Genomic DNA, 24955 nt, shown 5'->3' with positions numbered 1-24955 from the left:
TATTAAATTTTAAAAAAATTGAGGCTCTCTAAAAAATTCGCTAAAATATGAACGTTTGAAAATTACCTGAAAATGATGTCCAATCCAATTGCTCTCCTTGCAAGAAATTAACCGCGCAAAATCAAAACAACTCGATAGCAATGGCGGCAACACCAAACTTAATAATCTGTCTTAACAGCTTGCAAGAAGGCTGTTATTAATAAAATTACACAGAAATACAGTAGGTTGAATGTGCAAATCACGTCATAGACTTCTACTTCAGAGAATAGAGGGAAGCTGTGGCTACCCAGATAGCAGGCAGTAATCGGCCCGAGCTCGGCTGCCCCCCGGCGCCTCCGGCTCCGACTCGGCATCGGCGAGTGTTATCCGGGCCGAGTGCGGCCCGCAGCTCGCTCGCGCACATGCGGTTGTGATGCGGCTGTAAAGCACTGGCCCGATTCCGGTCAACCATATCCTGGCCGCTTCTTGCAAGGACTCGGCTGATGGCAACCGATTAAGTTCTTATTTTATCTAGTAATCTGTTAGCTCCACGTTTAATGATAATTTGAGAAAATATTCATGGTACGATAGCAAAAAAAAAAAAAAAAAAAAGAATATTTAGTGTGGATGGTCGCAATGTTTAGACGCAAACAAAACAATATTATTTATAAATAGATTATACATGTCATCTAGAGAAAAACTATGTAAAATTCGCTTATTTTTGAGATAGCACGCTCCTGTGCTGACTGTTTTTTTTAAAGCAGAAGTTGGTTTCATAATAAACCAATGACTGTAAAAAATATGGACGACGCGACAGCCCTTTTTCCCATTGAACGCCTTGAGGGCAAAACGCCTGCTTGACGGGCACAAACTGTCGCAAAAGACTGCTGAAATTGGAGCCAGACATGCGCAGAAAGATTGTCTGATGGAGCCAGAGGAGGAGCCGCGAAAATGAGCAGAGTCGAGCTTCCAATCAAACGCTTTATGTAAAATCAACTACGCCCCCCGAACTTCTCAGCATGCGTTTGCTGTCATATCAACACAAATGGATGTAATAACGTTAACAAATATGAGGGTTTTATATATTTAATCGCGCCAGCTCCGGGCTGCAGCGCATAACTTACTCGCGGCGTCGCGGGCTGATTCCGGCTCGCATGCGGCAGCGCCGGCTCGCTCGGCCGCCGCATCTGGCTCGATTGACTCGGACTGGAATCGGGCAGTGAGTCCAGGCATCCGGAGTAGGTCCAGCAGAGGTAACATTAGTCAGTCTGAGCTCTAAGAGATAAGTCTCCGGCAGGCGAGAATCTAGCCGGAACTGTGTTTTGCTATTTGGGTGGCTAGGCGTGTATCAGCAAACTAATAAAGCCCGAAAAAAGCCCTGAACTTAGCGAATAAACAGTGTTCCACCAGGATCATGTATGTCAGAAACTATAGTTTACTGCTGAACTCATTTTGTCATGGTAAAATAACACAGAAATCGAATAATAACATTTCAGTCTACTTCAGTCTCCTGCCGAAGCTCAGACGCCGCGCTTTGAGAAACTGTCAATCACAGCTAACAATCACGATGACACGCCCAGCATTAAATTACTGCTAAAAACAAACTGTTTACAAAAATGAAGATCTGCACCTATTTCAGCACAATAACCAGTGCCTTAATCGACCACGACTATCTTTCGGGACATTATATTGCAAGTGTAATATTTTTTTTTATTTGGGCTCAAGTCTCCTTCATTAACACGGAGGAGGCGGGCTTTATGACTTGTACTGCAGCCAGCCCCCAGGGGGCGATCTAACGGCCGAAACCTTCACTCGAACGTAGGCTTGCGGCACACTTGTAATAAACACATGCGTTACTAAACTCCTGATCCAAACTCCAATCCAGACGGTGGCGGTAATGCTCCAAAAAGCTGGTTGTCAACCACCATGGCACGAAGATCACAAGAAGAAAAAGTTTGGTTTTTCAAAAATTTCATTTGGATTCCGGTCAGAAAGGTAAGCTTTTTACTGCTTGTGTTCTGTATAATTAGCGAATTTAGAGCTTACAACATTTCCACGGTGTTTGGTTGTAACAGTGTTTAGTAATGTAAAACAGTTTGATACGAAATGTAACTTGCTTTAAGAAACACGACTGGAGCTAATGTATGCTAACGCTAACAGTTACAAACACGTCTGAAAGTTCCTTTTCCTTTTACACAATGTTAGATTGTAACGTGTGTAGTAACTGAAAACTATTTTAATTATTTTAAAGAAACATGAAATGAATTTGTGTGTATTCTAACTTTGCGTTAAAGAAAGTTTCTGTAGACGAATCCATTAACTAACTTGGCAAAACGTGTTTTTTTCCTGATTTAACATTATTAAGTACCGTGGATGTTGAAAAAAATCATTTTACAGGCGTATACTTATCCAACAGTATTAATTCTGTGATTGTGTAAATAAAAACTAATCGTTTTGGATTAATAAAATATTATTGTTTATCTTGTTTATGCAGTTAGTCACGAAAATGATCGAAACTCGACTGTTTACTATTCTCTTTAAATTATCCAAGAGAAATATATTACTATGCACTTTAATTCATATGTGTTAGCCTATGTGAATCAATTATATCTTTTGTTCAAGCTGTAATGGTCAGTTAATGTAAAACTGAACGTCTTAAAGCAGATTTTGATGTTTTTTTTATGTTATTGACAGTGATAAATTCTGATTTAAATGAATGGGTAACAATATTTGTTGGTTAAGTCTTATTGTTCTTGTTTAACAAAGGTTAGTGAGATCATTTTGCAGCACATCACGACCAAAGAAGTCAATGGCACACTCTTTTGAACGTGAATAGGCATGTTATAGTTGTGTGCTAAAAGTCCATTATAAGCTGTAAACTGCCGATACATTTTCAACATAGATTGAGCTTTTCAGACATTACATTACTAATTGCTTCACAAACAGCTGAAATGGTTTATTGTTATTGGCTATCATCATCAAACATTTTTCACAATGGTAGGTTAATCTTCATGGGTACAGAATAATGCATGTGCTTGACCATCTTACAAATCTATGTCTCAGATTCATAAGGCTGTCACTCTGCATGAATCTCCGAATAAATCTTGTGCAACCTTCTGTGTACTGATTACTTACACTATAGGTATTATATGCATTAATTAACTTTGATAGTATTTCAGGATTTGAACTTTTCTTTACGGGAGGTTAACAACAATGTGATTTTTTATTATAGATGCATATGAGGAAGCTCGACTCAAACATCCACACGCAACTGTGATTTCTGACTGGTAGACAGATGAGGATGATGATCGCCTGTCATACATCTAAAGACAGAACAGGTTTGTTTGCAATTATTTTAAACGCATACTGTCAACATTATGTCATTGATCTATTACAACCTGTGAGTTTTGCCCTGGCACTATACTAAAGTGATGTTTTGTTTTGTAAATGTATCTGATTAAGGGACAGTATAGACACATCTATACCATGATGAAGAAAAATTACTTGGAACAAAGAGGCTGGATAAAAGGCAGGTATGAAGATTTCAGAAATCAATGCAGCACCACAAGTACCATCACCATCAATGACTATGGCAGAATTCTTAAGACCACCATCAACATGCACAGATACTGTACATTCCAGTACACCAGGCGTGTCCAAACTACGGCCCGCGAGGCTTTTTATAAATATCAATAGAATCTGGCCCGCTATACAAAAATGAACGTAATTCAATAAATAACCACCGGGTGTCGCTATTACATGCATTCAATTAAGCAGCAGTTCTTGTTATGATGTATCTATCTATCTATCTATCTGTCTGTCTGTCTGTCTATCTATCTATCTATCTATCTACACACAGTTGAAGTCTGAATTATTAGCCCCTCATTGATTTATTTCTTCTTTTTTAAATATTTCCCAAATGATGTTTAACAGAGCAAGAACATTTTTACAGTATGTCTGATAATATTTTTTCTTTTGGAGAAAGACTTATGTTTTATTTCGGCTAGAATAAAAAGCGGTTGAATTTTTTTTATGAACCATTTTAAGGTCAAAATTATTAGCCCCTTAAGTCTTCAGAACAAACCATTGTTATAAAATAACTTGCCTAATTACCTTAACTTGACTAGTTAACTTGATTAACCTAGTTAAGCCTTTAAATGTCACTTTAAGCTGTATAGAAGTGTCTTAAATATCTAGTCAAATATTATTTACTGTCATCATGGCAAAGATAAAATAAATCAGTTATTAGAAATGAGTTACTAAAACTTATGTTTAGAAATGTGTGGAAAAAAATGTTTAACTCTCCGTTAAACAGAAATTGGGGAAAAAATAAACGGTGGCTAATAATTTAGGGGGGCTAACAATTCTGACTTCAACTGTATATATGTATATGTATATATATGTATATGTATATATATGTATATATATATACACGTGTCTGTGTGATGTATGTAAAATTTGCCCCGCTACAACGTTTGTTTTTTTGCATCTGGCCCTCGGCCCAAAAAGTTTGGACACTCCTGCAGTACACCTATGAACATTTACAGTCTTTGTTCTAGTGCAGTTTGAGATCAAGACAGAACTTATTGCATCTCGTGATGTCTTTGTAAGAATTGAAGACATCACTAAATTTGTTAAGGTTTAATGCAGCTAGAAAGTAAAGATCAACTAGAGAATATCAGCAGTGTCTAACCCACTGTTGTATTTACAGAAGTTGTATGAGAATAAGCTACAGGTTGATTTATACTAATCTGTTATTTTTCTTTTTTAGCACGACTGACTGAAGTTTTAAAATCATGCAACGTCATAAAGCAGCAGCTGGGCCTGATTCTCACAAAACCAAAACAGACGTGATGAAATTCCAGATGTAAACACATTTGACCTTCCTTTGGCCAATTTGAGTTGGAAAAGCTTGAAAATCAACTAAAGGAGCAGCCCGAACAAATGAAGAAACTGGTAAGTTCAAGCTCTTGCTAATTTCAAAGTGTTTTAAGTTTATTTGTTTTTTTTATTGTTTTTTTTTTTTTTTTTTTGCTTCGTAGGTAGCCTACTTTTTTCCTAATTTTTTCTTTTTTTTACATTAGTACTTGCTCACTACTAATTATCTGTTTATCTTTTAATCACAGATGGAGCGAGGACAAATGTCCATACCACGCCACTGATAAAGAAGTGGAAAAATGCATTACAAGGTAGCTACAACTTGCCCCTGACAGGGATGGAGGAAGAAAGAAGAGAAAGCTAATGTGTCAAATGTCTACATCACTATTTTATTTTTTAAACAACATTTTAAGTGTATTAAGATGTTCCCTGATACTTGAACAATTTGTTTCTTTCATTTGCATTTATATATATATATATATATATATATATGTATATGTATATATATATATATATGTGTGTGTGTGTGTGTATATGTATGGTATGTATGTATGTATGTGTGTGCGCCAAATTCTGAAGAAACATCTTGATACATTTTTAATAAACGTAATACAAATAAAATTATAAATATAAAATTGCACAAGACGTGTATATATATGAAATGTATAATCATCTCACTCATGTCTTGCTGTTTGTGCAATTGATTTTGTCCAAGTTTATTTAAAAATAAGTTTGACTTGTTTGTTTATTATTATTTTAATGTTTTATTAAAAATGTTTCAAGATGTTTCTTCAGAATTCTGCAGTACTTTTTACAAGTTTGACTTGGATATTTTACGGATTGTCATTGGTATTTTTAAGATGTTTCTTGCTATATCTTAAATTGGTTTCTATATTTAGGTTTATATAAAATTTAGCTGTTTTTTACAAATTTTTAATTCAAGTCTATTGGGAAAACAGGGTTGTTTTAAAAACATCTGTGTTTGTGTGTAATTTTTAGATTTTTTGTTTAAATCTTTCTGTGTGTCTTTGTGTTGTTTTATTGTTGTTTTTATATTGATATTCTTGTGCACTACAAAATTATTTATAAAATTTTAGTACTATTTGTTTTCTTGCTATCAATAAACGTTTAACATTTATTTATTTTGTCATTTGTCTGATTATTTTCGTTACAGAATATGTATGCAGTTTGCACTTTATTCAAAGGTTAAACGCAGTGCTTACACTTTGTGTTTACATTATAGCCTGTGTTTGCTGTTATATAAATTCAAATGGTTGTAATACCATATATCAAGTACCAACGTAATACCAAAGGTTTTATAAGGTGTATAAATACGGAGTCGCGCCAGCTCCGGGCCGCAGCGCTTATTACCCTCGCGCCGATTCCGGCGCGGATGCGCAGCGTCGGCTCGCTTACGGCCGCCGCATCTGGCCCGCTTGATTCGGGCCGGAATCGGGCAGTGAGTCCACAGGCATCCGGCCCGAGTCCGGCAGCCGAAGTTGGGCCGAGGGGTAAGTCTCCGGCAGGCGACAATCTAGCCGGAACTGGCCCGAGTGTATTTTGCTATCTGGGTATTAAGCTACCAGAACGGTAAGTGTCAACAAAAGCTTATTAACGTAGCTACCTCACAACGTTTTGTAAATATTTGTAGTTCTGTCCATAATTATGTTTAGTTTCACATCTTAATAAAGACACGTGTATAAAAGGTATAAAATGTCTTAAATATCACCGATTTGTTTTCTTTTGTAAATTTAGCTTTTTTAATTAAATCATATTTTAATTAATTTACTGCCATCTACTGGCGACTTGACCTGCAGAAGATGCCACTGAACGAAATTGTCAATGATATTTTTGATAAAAAGATAGCAAATATAGTAGTATTTCATGTAAGTGGAGACAGCTTTGGGTTCTTTAAAACTGTATGTTAGCAAGAAACGGAAAGTGAGTTTGTGGTGATGAGAAAGCAACCAGAGCTTACACTTTGACCTCGTGCATTTGCAAACCTCTCACAAAAGTTTAATCAGACCACAGTGCTTACAACAGTACTGTTCTGCTTAGGTTGGTGATGTTATATTTGAACATGATGGGTGTTTACACTTGTAGGCTACATGCATTTACATCTTAGCCTACGTCAGTAGACATTGCAAACTGTCAGATTAAAGAGTGCAAAAATAAAATTTAAATATTTTTTATTCAAAAAATTAAGGTGAGAGTAAAATACAAGATTTGTAATAAATTTGGTACATTGAACCAATTCATTGTCAGTATGAAAACAAACATATTTTTGGCTTCAAAGTGGTCTTTGAAACGTCATTTTAAGCTTAATTTTGACTTCCTTGCAAAAGTATGAGCAGTCATTGGCTGAATCTTCACCGTATGCTCTGAGAACTGAAACCACAGTCATGCCAGTCACTCTTCAAAGATGTTATGCTACATGTTGGGTTTAATCTTCTTCATTCCTATGGAAGGTAAGATGTTTGTCACTTATCGTTTACAGCGCAAGTAATCTTATATGTCTAATTTATTCTAATTTGCCACTTTGACTGATTTGTGTCAAAACACATATTGCATATAGTTAACATACTGTACAGTTACTGTTGAAAAGACAATAGGTTAATAAATGAACCATAAAAGTGAAATAGCTCAGTCAAATAAATTTTTCATATATGTGTTTCAGGTGTTTTTGGTGCTACAGATGAATTCAAGTCAGTATCAGTGACTGAGGGAGATTCTGTCACTTTAAACACTGGTGTTACTGAAGTACAGAGAACTGATCAGATTCTGTGGATGTTTGGACCTCGAGAGACTCGTATCGCTGAAATGTACAGACAGAACATTGACATGTTTGACAGTAATGTAACATTTGGAGAAAGACTCAAGATAGACAGTCAAACTGGATCTCTGACCATCACAGACATCAGAAATGAACACTCTGGCCCTTATAAGCTAAACATAATCAGCAGTAGAAGAGCAAATTCATACAAGAAATTCAATGTTGCTGTTTATGGTGAGTTCAACGTCACTCTGACACACTGATTTATTTTTTTTGAATACTTTCTGGTACATAAAGAAATTCTACAGGTGTAACCTTTAAAGAATAGAGATGCAGAAATACATTTCCTAAATTTGCAATTATATCCAGAATCTGTCAGAAGTAGCACAGATAAAATATGCTCAACTCTACATTTGCTCAATTACTTTATAACTAATTAAGTATTGTACTTTATGTTTTTTAGTTCTTCCTGTTCCTGTCATTATCAGCACATATTCAAACTCTTCATCCAACTCTTCCTCCAACTCATCATCATCAGACTCCAGATGTTCGCTGTTGTGTTCAGTGTTGAATGTAAGTGCTGTGAGTCTCTCCTGGTACAAAGGAAACAGTGTATTGTCCAGCATCAGTGTGTCTGATCTTAGTATTAGCCTCTCTCTACCTCTGGAGGTGGAATATCAGGATAAAAGCACCTACAGCTGTGTGGTCAATGACACCATCAAAACCCACACTACACATCTGGACATCAGTCAACTCTGTGGAACAGATAAAGGTATTCAATCACTTGCATCATCTTTATCACAACTATACTGTTTAGTAATATATTGGGAGGTAATTTAGATGAATAGTCTTTAGTTTCTTTATCAGGAGATTTAACTGGTGTGTTTTTCTTCTTTCCCCAGAATTATACAGTCCGTTTGATGATGTGATTCCTTCATTGATTTACGCTGTGTTGGGCATGAAGGCTGTCGCTCTAATTACAGTATTTATTATGTCAAATTTGATTTCAGAATGACAAAATTATAATACCGTCAACTAGAGTATCGTGCTGGAGAATTTGACATTAATTTGACCAATACTGGACCAATACTTTATGTCTTTCAATGTTGGATCTTAACTTCAAGCTGGTGTCTAGTACTCAAAATGTTTTTTTTTTTAATACAATTTACTCACCATAGGCATTTTCCAAACCTGTTTCAGTTTCTTTCTCTTGTTGAACAACAACAAAAAAAAAAGAAAGAAAATAATTTGCAGACTGTCGGATACATTGACTTCCATTGGCTGCATCTGAAAGCTTTGGCAGCTGACTGGTTGTTATTTTCTGAATTTGCCCTAACATGCAGGAACTCTGGAGGCAGTGTTTGTGCACAAAGGCATCTCAGACAGTCTTCTTGGACAATACAAGGGTTTATTCATCTACAACAAACGACTGAAAGCTTAGGTGATAATTTAGTGAATACTTTTACTTACTACTATTACTTCTCGCTAGAAAGTGGAAATCAAAATTACAATACGTTGTTCATAAAACGTACATTTACAGTGCACACAAAATGACACCCAAGTTGAGCTTCCAGATGCCATATTTATTACATAACTGTCAGAATCTGAACACACAAGATTGTAAAATAGCAAAGACAGCCAATTATACATCTGTGCTGGCTTTTAAATTCAGTCAGGAGAAGGAAATTTCTGACTTCAGACAATTGGATTCAGGCGTGCCTTGATGCATTCCTGCTTTAGAAAGCTGCCCTGAAGGAATGCATTTTTCACAGTGCTCATTATCAACATTCTTGAAAGTATCTTCTTTTGTGTCCAACATAGTAAAGAAACACTTGATGTTTTGAAACCATTTCAGGCAGAGAAAATTGTTGGTGAATTCCATTTTTGGATCTCATTAGAGTCTGTGGGTCTGTCCTTTGGAGTCAAACACTTTTCTGACGTTTTGCTGACCTCTGGTGGCTGATAGATATAGAGCGTTGATCCATTGTTGTTTTTTACTTTAGTTCAACTTTTTGAACTACAGCCTTCAATTTAATTATACATCCCCAAATCAGTGTACATTTTGATTCTTGTTGCATCTTTGACAAACATGTCATTGACATCGCCTGTTAAATGGTGAGTCTTTCTAATCCATCTTATGAACACCCATCTAGATGACAAATGAAATGGTCCCCCAAGTATTATTTTTCATATTTTAGATGTAGCTCTGATATCAAATTGCAACGATGATTGTTGACCTGCAATAACCTAATCTTCCCTCACACACACAAGGATAAGGTGTCATCCTCTGATGTGGCCACTAGCTGGCAGTAACATAATTATTCAATAGTTGCCTCTTTCGTTTCATGGACATGAACGAATGAAATATTGCCAGCAAAATATATGTACAAAAACGATTTATAAAGAACAATTGATTAAACATTGCATATCTGAAAGAGTACAGTGTGTCCGATTTTTCTGATTAAGAACAACGGCAATTCCCAGCGAACAAGTTTTTGTTCAATAGACGTCTAATAGACATCCCCTAGTAGCAAAGAATTCTGGCCCAGATTTGGCATTAAGCTGGGACAGCAGGCATTCATCCGGCACTGGCATACAGCATGTGGGCCAACCATGGCCTGGGTTTGGCAGAGGTGGCACCGTCTATAATGCGGCACACAAGATTTGGGCCAGATGTACAACTTAGTATTTGGCCCAGATTTAAAAAATTGATTGTGGGCCACGTGAGTTTGGCCAGTCTTGACCCACATTTAAAATACATTAAAATATTTTTTGATTAAATAAATCAATTCTACCAATCAGGTCACTGAGAAAAAACAAGGCCCATAGTGTGCCTAAAGCGCAAAGCTTCATGGGTTTATCAATTTCATTGCAATCGTGACACACCAACCTTACTGGCTCAGTTATGAGTTATTAACTTGGCTGAGACTTGGCCCAGATATAGTCTGTGTTTGGCCCTTGTCTAGAAGCCTGGGGCTGGGGCTGGTTGGCCCGTGTACTAAAGAGTGCGCGCGTACTAAAGAGCGGTGTTGTCTCGCGCGTTCTGATCAGCTGTGTTGTCGCGCGCGTACTCAAGAGGGGTGTTGTCGCGCGCCTACTGAAGGGTGGGACCGAGGGTGTGTCGCGTCGCGGGGGCACTTTTGATCATTTTGGAAGGGCACTTTCTATCCAAGACTAAAAAGGGCATGTGCAGTGCACAGGTTGAGCCCTATGTGTGCACGTGCCTGCCTGATTGTGTGGGCCAGAGCTGGGCCAGAGAAATTTTGCTATGTGGGTCTAAACATAGTCGTCTTGGCTAAAACAAGGCTTAACTTGGGCCAGTGGTAGGGAACCTATTTTTTCTCGATCCACATGTGGCTCTTTGACCAAAAATACGTGGCTCTCCAGTTGTCTTCATTCAATAATAGTTTATTATTTTATTACATTAATATTATATAAAAATATAACCATCACTAGAAATCAGTTTCTTATCGAAAATACAATTACAATTCCCTCTTAGTTGTAATTTTTACAGCTAAATTAATAAAAACTCTTAACAATAAAAGGACATACTTTTTTTTTCATTCATGGACATGCACAATGTAATGCTTCATATTTGTCGTGCTTGGACATAATTTTTTTTTTAAACCTGTATTATTTATAGTAACAATACAGTAACAAATGCAGATTTATGGCTTTTTTAAAAAATGTATTTGCTAAAAAAAAAAACTGAAAAGCTCTTTGCTGAAACATGGTTCCCGACCCTTGACTTGGGCTGTCAGTGAAAATCTAATAGACGTCTAGCCCAAAACTAGACTAGTCATCAAATAGATAGAATAGACAGACTTTAAATGTGTGGTCATTCATTTGTTTATTCAATGACTAGTCTAGTTTTGGCCTATTCGTCTATTAGATTTTCACTGACAGCCCAAATTTAGCCTTGTTTTAGCCAAGATGACGTCTAATAAACATCTATTAAAAAAAAAAAATGCTTGCTGGGTTGCAACAGCAAATTGTATATGCTCACTTGAGTGCCATTAATACTGAAGTATGAGATTCTGACACTTATCACAAGAACCACATTACCTGACAACTGCAGTTAATCCTGGAAAAACAAGAGTAATGAGAAATACTGCAAACAATGATTTCTGACTGCATGAAAATTACTTTAAAAACCTTTGAGCTGAGGCTGTGCACATTTGCAAATACATTACTGTTCAAACTAGGGCAAAAACAAGAACCAGTGGTTCAGTAAAAGAGCTGTTAAATTTAAGCAAGCCCAGTGTGTCTGAAATTATATGGAATGACGGGACATGTAATGGCTTGCAGTTTGCAAACAGCATAGACAGGGGCTGGAGAGATGGCATGTGCTGGAATTTAGTTGTTAACCGTAAGAACCAATAAAAAGAAAAACCCTGAGGAGATCTTGAGTAGTTTCTGTGTAAAGCAAAGCAAAACTAAGCAAATAATGAGAAAATATTGACTAGATATATCTATAGGAGAAAATAGAGAGAGTATTTACATTTATCAGACACTTTTACCCAAAGTGATTTACACCTGTAAACACACACCCAGGGAGCAGTTGGGGGTTCGGTGCCTTGCTCAAGAGAATCACCTCAGACATTGTTGGTTCGCCACATCAACTAAAAAGTTAAGAGGGTCAGTCATTACCATCACTTGTTAAAATCCAATGCAATAGTACTAATTGATATTTTTTTTGTTACAGTATATGAACATGAGTCATGCATTTTTCCCTTTGTGCTTATAGGAAGTACACTGCAGCAGCAAGTCCAGGCAGAACTAAAGCAGAAATGAATCCAGGGTGGAAAATAGCAGCATGTGATGTTTCTAAAACAGAAAGAAAGCAGTTCACTTTACATTTTGACCAACAGTTCCTTTATATTCCATGTTCAGATCATTTTTTAAATAAAAGGTGCATGTCAGTAAATAGACACTGATCACCACTGACATACCTTTACTTCTCTGACAGAGTTGACTGATGTCCAGTTGTGTGGTGTGGTTTGTGATGGTGTTGTTGACCAAACAGCTGTAGGTGCTTTTATCCTGATATTCCAACTCCAGAGGTAGAGAGAGACTGATGCTGAGATCAGACACACTGATGCTGGACAATACACTGTTTCCTTTGTACCAGGAGAGACTCGCAGCGCTCACATTCACCACTGAACACAACACTAAACATCTGGAGTCTGATGATGATGAGTTTGAATGAATGTTGCTGATGACAGGAACAGGAAGAGGAGCTAGAAAACAAAGAGCTTTTATTATTATCTCTATTCTTTGAAGCAGAAATTTTGTATTAAACAAAATTAATTATGTAGAGTAACATTGAACTCACCATAAACAGTAACATTGAATCTCTTGATTGAATTTCGGTTGCCGATGATGTTCAGTTTATAAAGTCCAGAATGTTCATTTCTGATGTTTGTGATGGTCAGAGATCCAGTTCGACTGTCCATCTTCAGTCTGTCTCCAAATTTCTCATCACTGTCAAACATGTCCATGCTCTGTTTATATATTTCAGCAATACGAATCTCATCAGGTCCAAACATCCACAGAATCTGATCAGTTTTCTGTACTTCAGAAACACCAGTGTTTAAAGTGACAGAATCTCCCTCAGTCACTGATACTGACTTGAATTCATCTGTAGCACCAAAAACACCTGAAACACATTCACGAAAAGGTTTGAAAAGTAAAATATATGATAGGGAGTGTATTAATTAAATTTATTAGTGGATTTAAAAAAAAATAAGATTCTGAATGCTTCTTGTCCCTGAAACCATACATTTTTTTTCTTCTTAAAATTACTTTTCACAATTTTGCATCACAAAAAACATTGACATACAAATTGTCGTGTACTGTTAATGTGTAACAGTATTATTAGTATTCCATGTTAATATTAAATATGCAATATTTTCCCCAGTGAGACTTTAAATATTTATATTTGAAAAGATTTTCAAGAAGGTATAGTGGGCTGCTATTAGGTTCATTAAAGAAGATTCTGAGGGCCTGAATTTGCATGAAAGACAGAGAACATGAAACTGAAAACACTCAACGTTATTAAATACATAAAATATGATTAATTGCCTACAACTAGCAAATTATGATAATGCCCCCACTTTAAACGTGAAGTATGTCGTGATGATTTTGGATCATGGTCCATTATATCGTCAGGAAATTACATGAATTGTGAGTTCACAACAACACTAACTAGCAGAGAAGATGGAAGATGCGATACTAAAAAAAGTGCAAACTGCAACACTTACCGTAAATGAGCGTCAGGAACAGGCATAACGTGGATTTGCTAATAATAATCTTCAACATTTTGATGATTAAACGTCAAATGATGATGCCGTAATCCGAGAAGGTGAACAGCCTGCGGCGATAAAACTACAAGAGACGAAACACGGTTTTCTGAACAGGATTTCCTTTCCTTACCTGTCACTGTAAGCACATTTTAAAGATTAAATGATGACAATTATTAAAACTATTTTCAAGATGTTAAAAACGTCCTTACAAACTCTGAAATCGACTGTTGAGAAGTGAAAAGAAAAACAAAGCACCGCCCTATACCATACCTGTCAAAAATTGGGATGTGAAAATATGTGGTCTCTACCCCCTTCGCTCCAAATCGCGTGTACAGAAGCTGATCTGGGAACAGTGTCAGTACGGAGCACGTCAGCACCGTTACACTGATTCAAATGTTACATACAGTAGGAAGGAAGTGAATGCAGCTGTTTTAATTTAAGTCCACATCAGAAGAAGTTAGGAGAGAATGGAAATGTACGCAAATAATAAGTAATGGTTTCTAAATTTACTCTGACTTAAGTATTTTATTGCAGACTGAACAACAAACATTATTTAATGTATTCCTCATGACTTTTATTGTTTTTAGCATTAAAAATAACATTTACACAGTAAAGCATTTACCGCTTTGTAATGTCATTCCTTTTCACAACACTTAAAACACGTTTAGAGACTGAAGACACTGATAAAGTGCTTTAGGTGTAATTATGTCAAACACATCTTAAGGTGGGCAATAGTATGGGGTCTTTTGCACTTTGCACTTCAAAATGCACCACACATTCTCTATCGGAGACAGGTTAGGAATGTAGACAGGCCAGTCAAGTACCTGTATCATCTTCAATCATCTTCCTCCTTCACTTTTGCTGATGGCCCACACACCACCATCCCCCAATGCCCCCCACCCCACCCACTCTCCACTTCTGCGAACCGCACCAACCCCTACCCCCCCTGCTGTTCACTTTTGCTGGTCGCCCGCAATCACTCACATCTACTCCCCGCCCCAACCACTCCACCCTGGGCCGGCCCTGTACATTTTGGGGCAGAATGATTATGGGGCCCTACCTTGCTCTAAATAGTGGAGTATTGCCATTGGAAACCGGCCCACAATTATTTTATTGCTTATTAAATATAATCAATGAAACAGAAATATAAACCCTTATTTTTTCTACCTAATAAGTCTCCGAATGACTTGTACATTTTAAAACAGCACTGTTTTTGTCAACTACCAGCTTAAAAAATGAAACAATCTTAAATGAAGGGACCAGTGATTCCTACTTTGCATCCTTCTGGAGTGTTTTAAACATATTGGATAAATTTGTCAAACAGATTGAAGATCCTATAAAACAGGGGTCACCGATCTCATTCCTGGAGGTCCGGTGCCCTGCAGAGTTTAGCTCCAACTTGCCTCAACACACCTGCTCGGGTGTTTCAAGTATACCTAGTAAGACCTTGATAAGCTTGTTCAGGTGTGTTTGATAAGGGTTGGAGCTAAAATCTGCAGGACACTGGCCTTCCAGGAACAAGTTTGGTGACCCCTGCTATAAAAGATTTTAGGTTGAGTTTTTTTTGTTTGTTTGGTTGAATAAATTCCAAAAGTAAAACCCCTGCAATACAAGACAGTGAGCAATAATTAACCAAAAGTGAAAATGCACTACTTGGTAATAATACAGGTATATACATTCTGAACTCATTAAGCACTCAAGAAAACAACAACAAAACAATTAACATTAATGCAAAAAACATTCATAAATAATCAAAACCAATAAGCAAAGTAAATATAAAAAGATTTCATATAAAAAACATGGAAAAAGGGAAGCAACAATCACTGGGTTAATGTTAATACTCAAAAACAACTTTATTATTTCCTTCAGTCTTCTTCCCTGTTTTCTTACATTTGAGATGCAGGGTTCAGAGCTTATATTAAACTCTGAATAATTAAATTAGGACATAACTTTTATAAACATGTGCCAGGAACAATATTCCCAGTGTGCAAAATATCAGTGAAAGACGCTTCAATATTGCATTTCAAATGCGTTTTAAACTAAAAACGAGTCTGTAAAACCAGAAAAAAATAAAATATTTCATATAAGTAGACGACGTTTGCTAATTTGTAACTGCCTATTTTCAATAAATGTGCTACTAGATTATGTCTTTACCATCATCATTAGCACTTAAAAAAAAATCAAAAAAATTATTTTGTGCTTGTCTCTTCTCATCGTCATTTTCCCCCTCAGTTTTCTATATGTGAAGGAAAATGTTAGTTTCGTTTAAATTTCGTGGTCCAATTTCCAATATAAATCAGCAATATTATGGCAGGCAATAAAGCAAAGGCCATTCCTGTGTCCGTGTACGGGTTAATGTTCTTGTGGTGACCAATCGGTCTTGCAGGTTTCCTTAGAAGAACAAACTCGAACAGCGAGAACACAATGCATATGAGAAATGAGAACCTATTAGCTTCCTGTTGATTACATGACTTTCACACAAAAACAATTTCAACTTTAATATAGTTTTCAGTGAAAATTTATAAATATTTAAGCACTAAAGCACTGTCAATGAAGATAATTTGTAAAATGCAAATAAAAATGATTTCAGCAAAGAAGCGGCACGCAACATTAGCGGTTGTGGGGGCCCCCTAGTGGCGGCGGGGCCCTAAGCAGCCACTTAGTTCGCTTATAGGGAGGGCCGGCTATGACTCCACCCTGGCTCTTCATTTTATGAATAGAGGGGCCCGTTAAAAATGTTTGTGCATAGGGCCTAAAATTACTGGCTACACCTCTGGGTACTTGCGATCTATATCCTGCACCCTCAACCATTTCAGTCCTTTAAAACTGCATGCCCCTGTTAGGGCTCCAATTCTTTAAGTCATTGGTGATGGTGCACAAAAGTGTCTGCTTTTACATTTGGTGTAGGTTTATTTTACTTAGATTAATATTTGCTGGTATAGGGACAGTTTATTCATTGACTTCTGCTACTTTGACTTTGCTTTTCAATGTATACTTTAATTGGAATTCACCTGCAAATTAGAATAGAAACTGTGGGAGATAGTATTGTTTTGCCTGCGTTTTCCTAATGGTGTGACAACACATGAAAACTATAAATTGCTCTCCTAACAATAAAGTTACCGCACTAAAACAAACCAATCAAAACAACTTTATGGCGGCAACACCAAAATACGAATAAGCTGTCTTTTAGGGCTCAAAGACTGATGTTATTAAAATTAGACAGAAATACAACAGGCCTGTGTAATATATGTAACTGCAAATGATGATCGCGTCAGCCCTAACTTCAGACACGCCCTCTGTCAAGCGTTGACGCTGAAGCCCCGTGTGAATGGGGCGTAAAGGAGTGCTACCCTGTACTAAAATGGCGGCTCAATTGACGCATTTCCTCCATGACAACATTAACGTAGGCGACATCTAATGTAAATATCTATGAGTTGTTGCTGTACCAGAAGCAGTAGTTTTCAAGACATAAGCTTATGCTATTTTTTACCTGCACAATCAAATTTGAAACCACCCAATCTGGCGACACTGGATAGGCCATATCTCGAAATAGCGACTTTAAATTTAGATGGAAATCAGAATTGTTTAATGTTTCTTACACTTTAGTTTTTTTCCCTCAGAGTTTAGACTATTTTTTAATCTTAGTATTCTTACTTATTCTTTTAAATGTTCATTTAAATATTACAACAGTGTCAAAAATGCTGGGTTCCACTTGACAGATTTGTATTTGGACAACATGAAGGAATTTAGTTTACTTATTAGTTTTTATAAATTTAAGTAGTTTGACCATAAAAGAATTATGTTGTCACAACGAAAACTCAAGAATTGTGTTGTTTTAGCTATTTTTAATAATAAGCTGAAACAACTCGAACAAGCAACAAAAGTTTTAACTACTTGTGAATTTACAATTAGCTTTCTGAGGTGAAATAAAAATGAAAGGTAGTTCTTGGAACTGCGATTTAGGGCTACACAATGGCTGCTTCTCAATTCCAAGAACGCACAGAACGGACGCATTATTGTGGAGACCAGTCTTGCCAAGTTAACTCAAAAGAATGAACTCTTGAGATGCTGCGTTCTCCCTGATGGTCAAATGACCTTCACATGTTTTTAATGGAAATTTATTTAAACATTACAGCATACATACAACGATTTATTGTTTTCCCCTTTTCAATATTTACAGAATTATTAGCCCCTGATTTTTTTTCTTTTTTAAATATTTCCCAAATGATGTTTAACAGAGCAAGGACATTTTCAGAGTATGTCTGATAATATTTTTTCTTCTGGTGAAAGTCTCATTTGTTTTATTTTGACTAGAATAAAGGCAGTTTTTAATTTTTTCAACACCATTTTAAGGTCAAAATTTTTGGCCCCTTTAAGCTATATATTTTTTGATAGTCTACAGAACAAACCATCTTTATACAATTATCCTATTCACCCCTCGTTACCTAATTACCCTAACCTGTCTAGTTAACCTAATTACCCACAAATAAACATTTTGTAAATATTTGTGGTTCTATCTATTCTTTTACTGAAATCTACTGGTGACATGATCTACAGAAGGTGCCACTGAACTAAACGGTGAACTAATACTTTTGTACAGACTAAAAAGATAGCAGTTAGTAGCGTATCATGTACTGTCAGTTCTCTAATACCACTGTCTCTTAGCAAGAAACGGAAATCGATTTTGTGGGCGGAAGATGAGAGAGAGAAAAAACAGCTTACACTTTGGCTGTGCGTGCATTTGCAAACCACTCACAAATCCTCAAGCTGACCACAGTGCCAACACCAATGCTGTTCCTATCAGCAACTGTGCCAAAACATTCTGACACTTGTGTGTTTGACTGATGTTATATTTGAACATGGTGCCTGTTTATGCGAGTACAAGAATTAACATTCTTTATGTTTGTCAGTAGCCATTTCTTAGGTTGAGAATTGTCTAATATCGGACAGATTAGAGAGTGGAAAAATAAAAACAATGTTGTTAAGAATATGTGAAATGGTACTGTTACTATAACAGAATTTTAAAAACCTAACGGATTCAAGATTTGTAATACATTGGTACATTTGAACCAAGTCTGTCAGTGTGAAAACAAAAATATTTTTGGCTTTAAAATGGTCTTTGAACAGTTAAGTTCATTTTAAGCTTAATTTTGACTTCCTGACAATAAGTATGAGCAGTCATTGGCTGAATCTTCACCACATGCTCTGTAAACTGAAACCACAGTCATTTCAGTCACTCTTCAAAGATGTTCTGCTACATGTTGGGTTTAATCTTCTTCTTAATTTGCATGGAAGGTAAGATGTTTATTGCTACTTAAACTTTACAGGTTATTGCATATGGTTAACTATTCAGTTAGAAACAGTAGAAAGGAACAGTAGAACAGTAGAAAAGACATGAAAAGGTCAAATGTTTTTTGGAGTCTCTTTCCAATACACCCTTGTGAATGCGTTTCAGGTGTGTTTGGTGCTGATGCGGATAAAGTGAAGTCAATATCAGTGACTGAGGGAGATTCTGTCACTTTAAACACTGATGTTACTCAAGTACAGAAAACTGATCAGATATTGTGGATGTTTGGACCTCAAGAGACTCGTATTGCTGAAATATATAAGCAGAGCATGGACATGTTTGACAGCAATGAGATATTTGGAGACAGACTGAAGATGAACAGACAAACTGGATCTCTGACCATCACAAACATCACAACTGAACTCTCTGGACTTTATAAACTCACCATCATTACCAGTGGAGGAACTACATATAAGAGATTCAGTGTTACTGTTTATGGTGAGTTCAGTGTCACTCTGACACACTGATTTATTATTTTATAGTATTTTCTGGTTCATTCTGGGCAGAAATTCTGCAAGTGGAAACTTTAAAGAATAAAAATATTCTACTATATCAATTATATAATAATTTTACCTGCTGTCAGAAGTAGCACAGATAAAATTTGCCTAACTGTAGATTTGCTTCATTACTTTAAGCTATAATTATATTATAATTATAATTAATGTTTTCTAGCTCCTCTTCCTGTTCCTGTAATCAGCAACAATGCCTTAAACAGTCAAAAACCATCCCCAGACTCCAGATGTTCAGTGTTGTGTTCAGTGTTGAATGTGAGTGCTGTGAGTCTCTCCTGGTACAAAGGAAACAGTGTATTGTCCAGCATCAGTGTGTCTGATCTCAGCATCAGTCTCTCTCTACCTCTGGAGTTGGAATATCAGGATAAAAACACCTACAGCTGTGTGATCAACAACACCATCACAAACCACACCACACATCTGGACATCAGTCAACTCTGCCACACAGGTAAAGGTATATAATTACTGGCATCATCTTTTTGTCAAGATTCTGCAATGTCTAGTAATATATTGGAAATTAATTCAGTGGATTAGTTTTCAGTTTCTTTATCAAGAGATTTAATTGGTGTGTTTTTCATCTTTCCCCAGAATTATACAGTCTGTTTGATGATGTGATTCCTTCACTAATTTACGCTGTGTTGGGCATTACAGCTGTCGCTCTGCTTGTTTATTATGTAAAATTTAGAATGAAAAGACATAATCATAATCCAAAAGTGTCCGTCAACTAGAATATCATGCTAGAGATTTTGACATAAATTTCACCAATTTTGGACCAATATTTTATGTCTTCCAATGTTGGATCTTAACGTCAAGCTAACATCTGCTGTTTAGTTCACCCCAAAATGACTTTTTTTTGCCACAATTTACTACCCACTGTTCTTTTCCAAGCTTATTTCAGTTTCTTTCTCATGTTGAAAAAAAACATCATTTTGAAGATTGTTGGATACCTGTACCATTGACTTCCATTAGTTTGTGCTGAAAGGAATCTCACAAACCTGATTTCAGACAGTCTTCTTGGACAGTACAAGGGTTTATTCATGTACAACAAACTACACAGCTTTTGTGATAATTAAAAGGAATATTTTCTTACTACAATACAAACTTCTTGTTAAAAATTTAGTGGAAATCAAAATCAGAAAGCATTGGTTAAAAATGTACATTTATAGTACACACAAAATGAAACCCCAAATTGAGCTTCCAGATGCCAAATGCTGTATTTATTAATATCGAATCGCAATAAGATTTATGTCAATAACAACGATAAGCTCTGGACTTTTTTTTTTTTTACTCTATATTGATCTAAGAGCCAATCACACAACAAGAATGTGCAACACAAGGAATCTAAAAGTGTGTTGATATTAGAGATGCACGGAATTTTTGGCCACTGAAAATTTATCAGCCAAAAATTGAAAGGATCCTCTGATTTTTGTGGCTGCATTCTTTTAAATCTGGAAACATTAACAACTTATATCAAAATATATATCGTTACCGTTCAATAATGGAAATAATTATCGAGATTGCATTTTTGCCATATCGCCCATAAGCTCAACTGTCACAAACACAAAGGTCTGTGTGTAAAGGAGGCCAGCTAGTTAGTGCTGTGCAGGTAATGCCTAGTTCAGACTGCGTGATTTTAGCCCCGATTTTGGCTCGCCGACAGGTTTTGAGAGATCGCAGACAAATGCCTGAAATCACAGGCAAATCGCTGCTCGTGCACGTGAGTGACAATCACACAGTATGAACAATCAAAGACGTGATCTGAGAGAATCGCCGATGAGTCGCCGTGTGAATTGAGTTTTGACTGAAAATAACATCAGCGATCGCCTACAGCCAATGAGAGAGCAGCTTTCACTTGTGTGTGCGTGTGTGTGTATACCTGCTGCAGGCCAGCGGGAGGCTGGGGGAGAAGTTAAAAGCGCTCTTTTTCGGTTTATTTGGACCCACGAAATGGAGGAAAAACTAGTGGAGGTTTGACAGGACTCAGGAGCAACCGTGTCTGTTTGACGTTTCATACAGAAAGAAATTAGTTTATTATCAACTTAAGTTGAGGAGAAATGGCTAATTCCCTTTAAACCCAGGTGAGCAAACATGTACATGTTCTACCCCATTAAAGGCTTCTTTCTCATTATGTAGTTAATAACAAAAGATAAACTACGTGTTTTTGGCTGTGAGACGTAGTTTGGACGAAGTTGTCAGCGATTCTCCCTATAGTAAAGTCATGCAATGTGAATGTCCATGTCGCCGAACCATCTTGCAGTGTAAACAAAGCAGCGACGAAACTCTAGCCCAGATAATCATGCAGTGTGAAAACATCTGTGACACGACTAGTTTGAAAATCATGCAGTCTGATCTCGGCATAAACCTCACTCCTCTGACCTCTAAAGGTGCTCTAGTGACAGTTGCAGGAGACCATGGTCTTTAGCCTCCTTGTTAGAGCAACAGACTCCCATGCGGAAAGTTGCCGATTCTATCCCAGCCCGGAGCGGGTTGGGTGGTGTAGGACCGATGGGGTTACATGTGAAATAGCAAAGACAGCAAAGGATACATCTATGCTGTCTTCCAAATTCAATTAGGAGAGGGAAACTTTTGACTCGAGAAAGTAAATGAAGCATAATGTGGATTCAGAGAGAATTTGGACACTTTCCTTGATGGATTCCTGCTTTAGAATGCTGCTTTGAAGAAATGTATTTAGCGCTCATTTCCAGCATTCTTGAAGATGTCTTCTTTTGTGTTCAACATAATAAAGAAACACTTGAAGTTTTGAAACCATTTGAAGGAGACTAAATTGTGGGTTAATTCTCATTTTTGGACCTCCTTGGTCAGTCCTACTTTAGAGTCAAACCGAGTCAAACACTTTTCTGACGTTTGCTGACCTCTGTTGGCTGATATAGAGAGTTGATCCTTTGTATGTTTTTTCCTTTTTTTTCTTTAATGCAAATGTTTGAACTACAGTGTTTTCTTTAATTACATACCCCAACATCAATGTACATTTTGATTTTTAAAACATGACATTGACATCATCTGTCAAAAGGTGAGTTCCTTTAAGCCATCTTATAGACTCTCATCTAGATGACAACTGAAATGTTTCTCCAAGTGTTATTTTTCATATTGTTGTAGATCTGATATAAAAATAGCAGAGATGGAAGTGGAGACCTGCAATTATTGTCCCTCCAGTTACATAAACAAATACAAGATATTACTGATGTCATCCTCTGATGTGGCCACTAGGTGACAGCAACTTACAATTCTTCAATAGTTGCCTCTTTTGTTTTATGAACAATGCACAGTATAAGTAGAACACTCGGGAGAAGAAAACGTCTGACTTGAGACAATTGAATTCAGACTTGATTTGATGCATTCCTGCTTTTGAAAGCTGCCCTGAAGGTGCTCATTTCCAACATTCTTGAAAATATCTTATTTTGTGTTCAACATAATAAAGAAACACTAGATGTTTTGAAACCATTTGAGGGAGAGTAAATTATGGGTGAATTCTCATTTTTGGGCTTCTTTAGCGACTGTCCTTTAGAGTCAAAAATATTTGTGATGTTATGATGACCTCTGGTGGCTGTTTCGATATGGAGAGTTGATCTGTTGTTTGTTTTTAACTTTTTTGAACTACAGCCTTTAATTATACACCCCCAAATCAGTGTATGTTTAGATTCTTGTAGCATCTTTCTTTGACAAACATGACATTGACATCATCTGTTAAAGGGTGAGCACCCCATAAGCCATCTTATAAACACCCAGATGACCAATGAAATGTTTATTATTATTTCTCGTATTTTTCAAGTATTATTTTTCGTATTATTGCTGTAGTTCTGATATAAAAATAGCAGTAATGAATTGTTAAAGACCTGCAATAATCTTATCTCTGCAATTTCATACACAAGTAATAGATGTCTCTGCGTCGTCATCTCATGTGGCCACTAGATGGCAGCATCTTACAGTTATTCAATAGTTGCCTCTTTCGTTTCATGTAAAAAGAGCATTTTCCAGCAAAATATATGTACAAAAACGATTTATAAATAACGATTTATTAAACATTTCGCATCTGAAAGAGTACAGATTTTCAGATTTTCTATTTCAAATAAACAACACTTGTCAACGTCATGCTTGCTTGAGTGCCATAATACTGAAATATGAGATTCTGCCTCTATCACAATCACACACAAGAAGCACTAGACTTAACTGACAACTACAGATGCCACACCCTTTATCCTGGAAAGACAGCAGTCATGGGAATTGTTTTCAAGCAAATATTATTAACCACAACAAATAACATTGATTTCTGATTGCATAAAAATGCTGCACACAAATAAATTACTGTTTAAACTAGGGCAAAAACATGAATCAGTGGTTCAGTAAAAAGAGGTGTGCTAAATTTAAGCAAGCCGGTTTGTCTGAAGTTATATGGTATGACGGCACATGTAATGACTTGCAGTGCTACACAGAGACAGGAACTGAAGAGATAGGTTGTGCTGGAATTTAGTTGTTAAACATAAGAACCAATAAAATGAGAAACCCTGAGGAGATATTGAGCAGTTTTCTGTGTAAAGCACATCAAAACTGAGCAAATAATAATAAAAGTAATAAAAAAATAAAAAATAAATATATATATATATATATATATATATATATATATATATATATATATATATATATATATATATATATATATATATATATATATATTTATATATATATATATAATTATATAAATATATATAATATAATAATAATTATATATATATTAGACAATAACTTGCCTAATTACCCTAACCTGCCTGGTTAACCTAATTAACCTAGTTAAGCCTTTAAATGTCAAGCTAAGCTGGATAGAAGTGTCTTGAAAAATATCTAGTGAAATATTATTTACTGTCATCATGGCAAAGATAAAAATAAATCAGTTATTAGAAATGAGTTATTAAAACTATTATGTTTAGAAATGTGCTGAAATAGTCTCCTCTCTGTTAAATAAAAATTGGGGAAAAAATGCACAGGGGGCTAATAATTCAGGGGGGCTAATAACTCTGACTTCAACTGTAGGTCCACTGTGGTATTTAATATATATATATATATATATATATATATATATATATATATATATATATATATATATATATATATATATATATATATATATATATATAAACTCTGTGGT

The 24955-nt window shown here is 36.1% G+C and overlaps 3 protein-coding genes across 9 annotated transcripts; 2 read left to right on the top strand and 1 right to left on the bottom strand.

Annotated features, from left to right (window-relative positions):
- Window positions 1–99: 99 nt before the first annotated feature.
- LOC108181084 (uncharacterized) lies at window positions 100–9180 on the top strand. Of its 3 annotated transcripts, XM_087303999.1 has the most exons (5): window positions 7295–7325; window positions 7535–7864; window positions 8094–8203; window positions 8300–8402; window positions 8533–9180. In XM_087303999.1, exons 1-5 carry the CDS (start codon window positions 7319–7321, stop codon window positions 8643–8645), a joined length of 663 nt encoding a protein of 220 aa, XP_087160125.1. In that variant the 5' UTR covers window positions 7295–7318; the 3' UTR covers window positions 8646–9180. The 3 variants fall into 3 exon arrangements, with proteins under 3 accessions (XP_087160126.1, XP_087160124.1, XP_087160125.1); XM_087304000.1 differs by lacking the exon at window positions 7295–7325 and adding an exon at window positions 100–300 and having other exon boundaries at window positions 8094–8402; XM_087303998.1 differs by having other exon boundaries at window positions 7203–7325; window positions 8094–8402.
- An 846-nt stretch (window positions 9181–10026) lies between these two features.
- Window positions 10027–14266, bottom strand: si:dkey-102c8.3. Of its 3 annotated transcripts, none has more exons than XM_087302778.1 (5): window positions 14206–14266; window positions 13894–14071; window positions 12966–13289; window positions 12583–12870; window positions 10027–12457 (listed from the first exon to the last, which is right to left on the bottom strand). In XM_087302778.1, exons 2-5 carry the CDS (start codon window positions 13949–13951, stop codon window positions 12372–12374), a joined length of 756 nt encoding a protein of 251 aa, XP_087158904.1. In that variant the 5' UTR covers window positions 13952–14071; window positions 14206–14266; the 3' UTR covers window positions 10027–12371.
- Window positions 14267–19062: 4796 nt separating this feature from the next.
- Window positions 19063–24162, top strand: si:dkey-102c8.2. 3 transcript variants are annotated; one of them, XM_087304001.1, is made up of 4 exons: window positions 19063–19230; window positions 19391–19720; window positions 19955–20248; window positions 20383–23897. In XM_087304001.1, exons 1-4 carry the CDS (start codon window positions 19182–19184, stop codon window positions 20520–20522), a joined length of 813 nt encoding a protein of 270 aa, XP_087160127.1. In that variant the 5' UTR covers window positions 19063–19181; the 3' UTR covers window positions 20523–23897. The 3 variants fall into 3 exon arrangements, with proteins under 3 accessions (XP_087160127.1, XP_087160128.1, XP_087160129.1); XM_087304002.1 differs by having other exon boundaries at window positions 19143–19230; window positions 19955–20242; window positions 20383–24162; XM_087304003.1 differs by lacking the exon at window positions 20383–23897 and having other exon boundaries at window positions 19162–19230; window positions 19955–20274.
- Window positions 24163–24955: the final 793 nt, after the last annotated feature.

This window comes from Danio rerio, chromosome 22 (assembly GCF_052040795.2).
Source record: "Danio rerio strain M-AB ecotype USA chromosome 22, GRCz13ab, whole genome shotgun sequence".
Lineage (NCBI taxonomy): Eukaryota > Metazoa > Chordata > Actinopteri > Cypriniformes > Danionidae > Danio > Danio rerio.
Note: the sequence above shows the minus strand (reverse complement) of the source record. Positions and strands in the feature narration are given on the sequence as shown.

Coding starts and splice junctions, on each gene's coding strand:
- si:dkey-102c8.3 (XM_087302778.1), bottom strand. CDS start 13,951: ATGTTGAAGATTATTATTAGCAAATCCACGTTATGCCTGTTCCTGACG. Junction 13,290..13,893: donor GTTCCTGACGCTCATTTACG/GTAAGTGTTGCA, acceptor AATGTGTTTCAG/GTGTTTTTGGTGCTACAGAT. Junction 12,458..12,582: donor ACTCTGTCAGAGAAGTAAAG/GTATGTCAGTGG, acceptor TTTCTGTTTTAG/AAACATCACATGCTGCTATT.
- si:dkey-102c8.2 (XM_087304001.1), top strand. CDS start 19,182: ATGTTCTGCTACATGTTGGGTTTAATCTTCTTCTTAATTTGCATGGAA. Junction 19,721..19,954: donor ATTCAGTGTTACTGTTTATG/GTGAGTTCAGTG, acceptor AATGTTTTCTAG/CTCCTCTTCCTGTTCCTGTA. Junction 20,249..20,382: donor ACTCTGCCACACAGGTAAAG/GTATATAATTAC, acceptor ATCTTTCCCCAG/AATTATACAGTCTGTTTGAT.
- LOC108181084 (XM_087303998.1), top strand. CDS start 7,280: ATGTTATGCTACATGTTGGGTTTAATCTTCTTCATTCCTATGGAAG. Junction 7,326..7,534: donor CTTCTTCATTCCTATGGAAG/GTAAGATGTTTG, acceptor TATGTGTTTCAG/GTGTTTTTGGTGCTACAGAT. Junction 7,865..8,093: donor ATTCAATGTTGCTGTTTATG/GTGAGTTCAACG, acceptor TATGTTTTTTAG/TTCTTCCTGTTCCTGTCATT.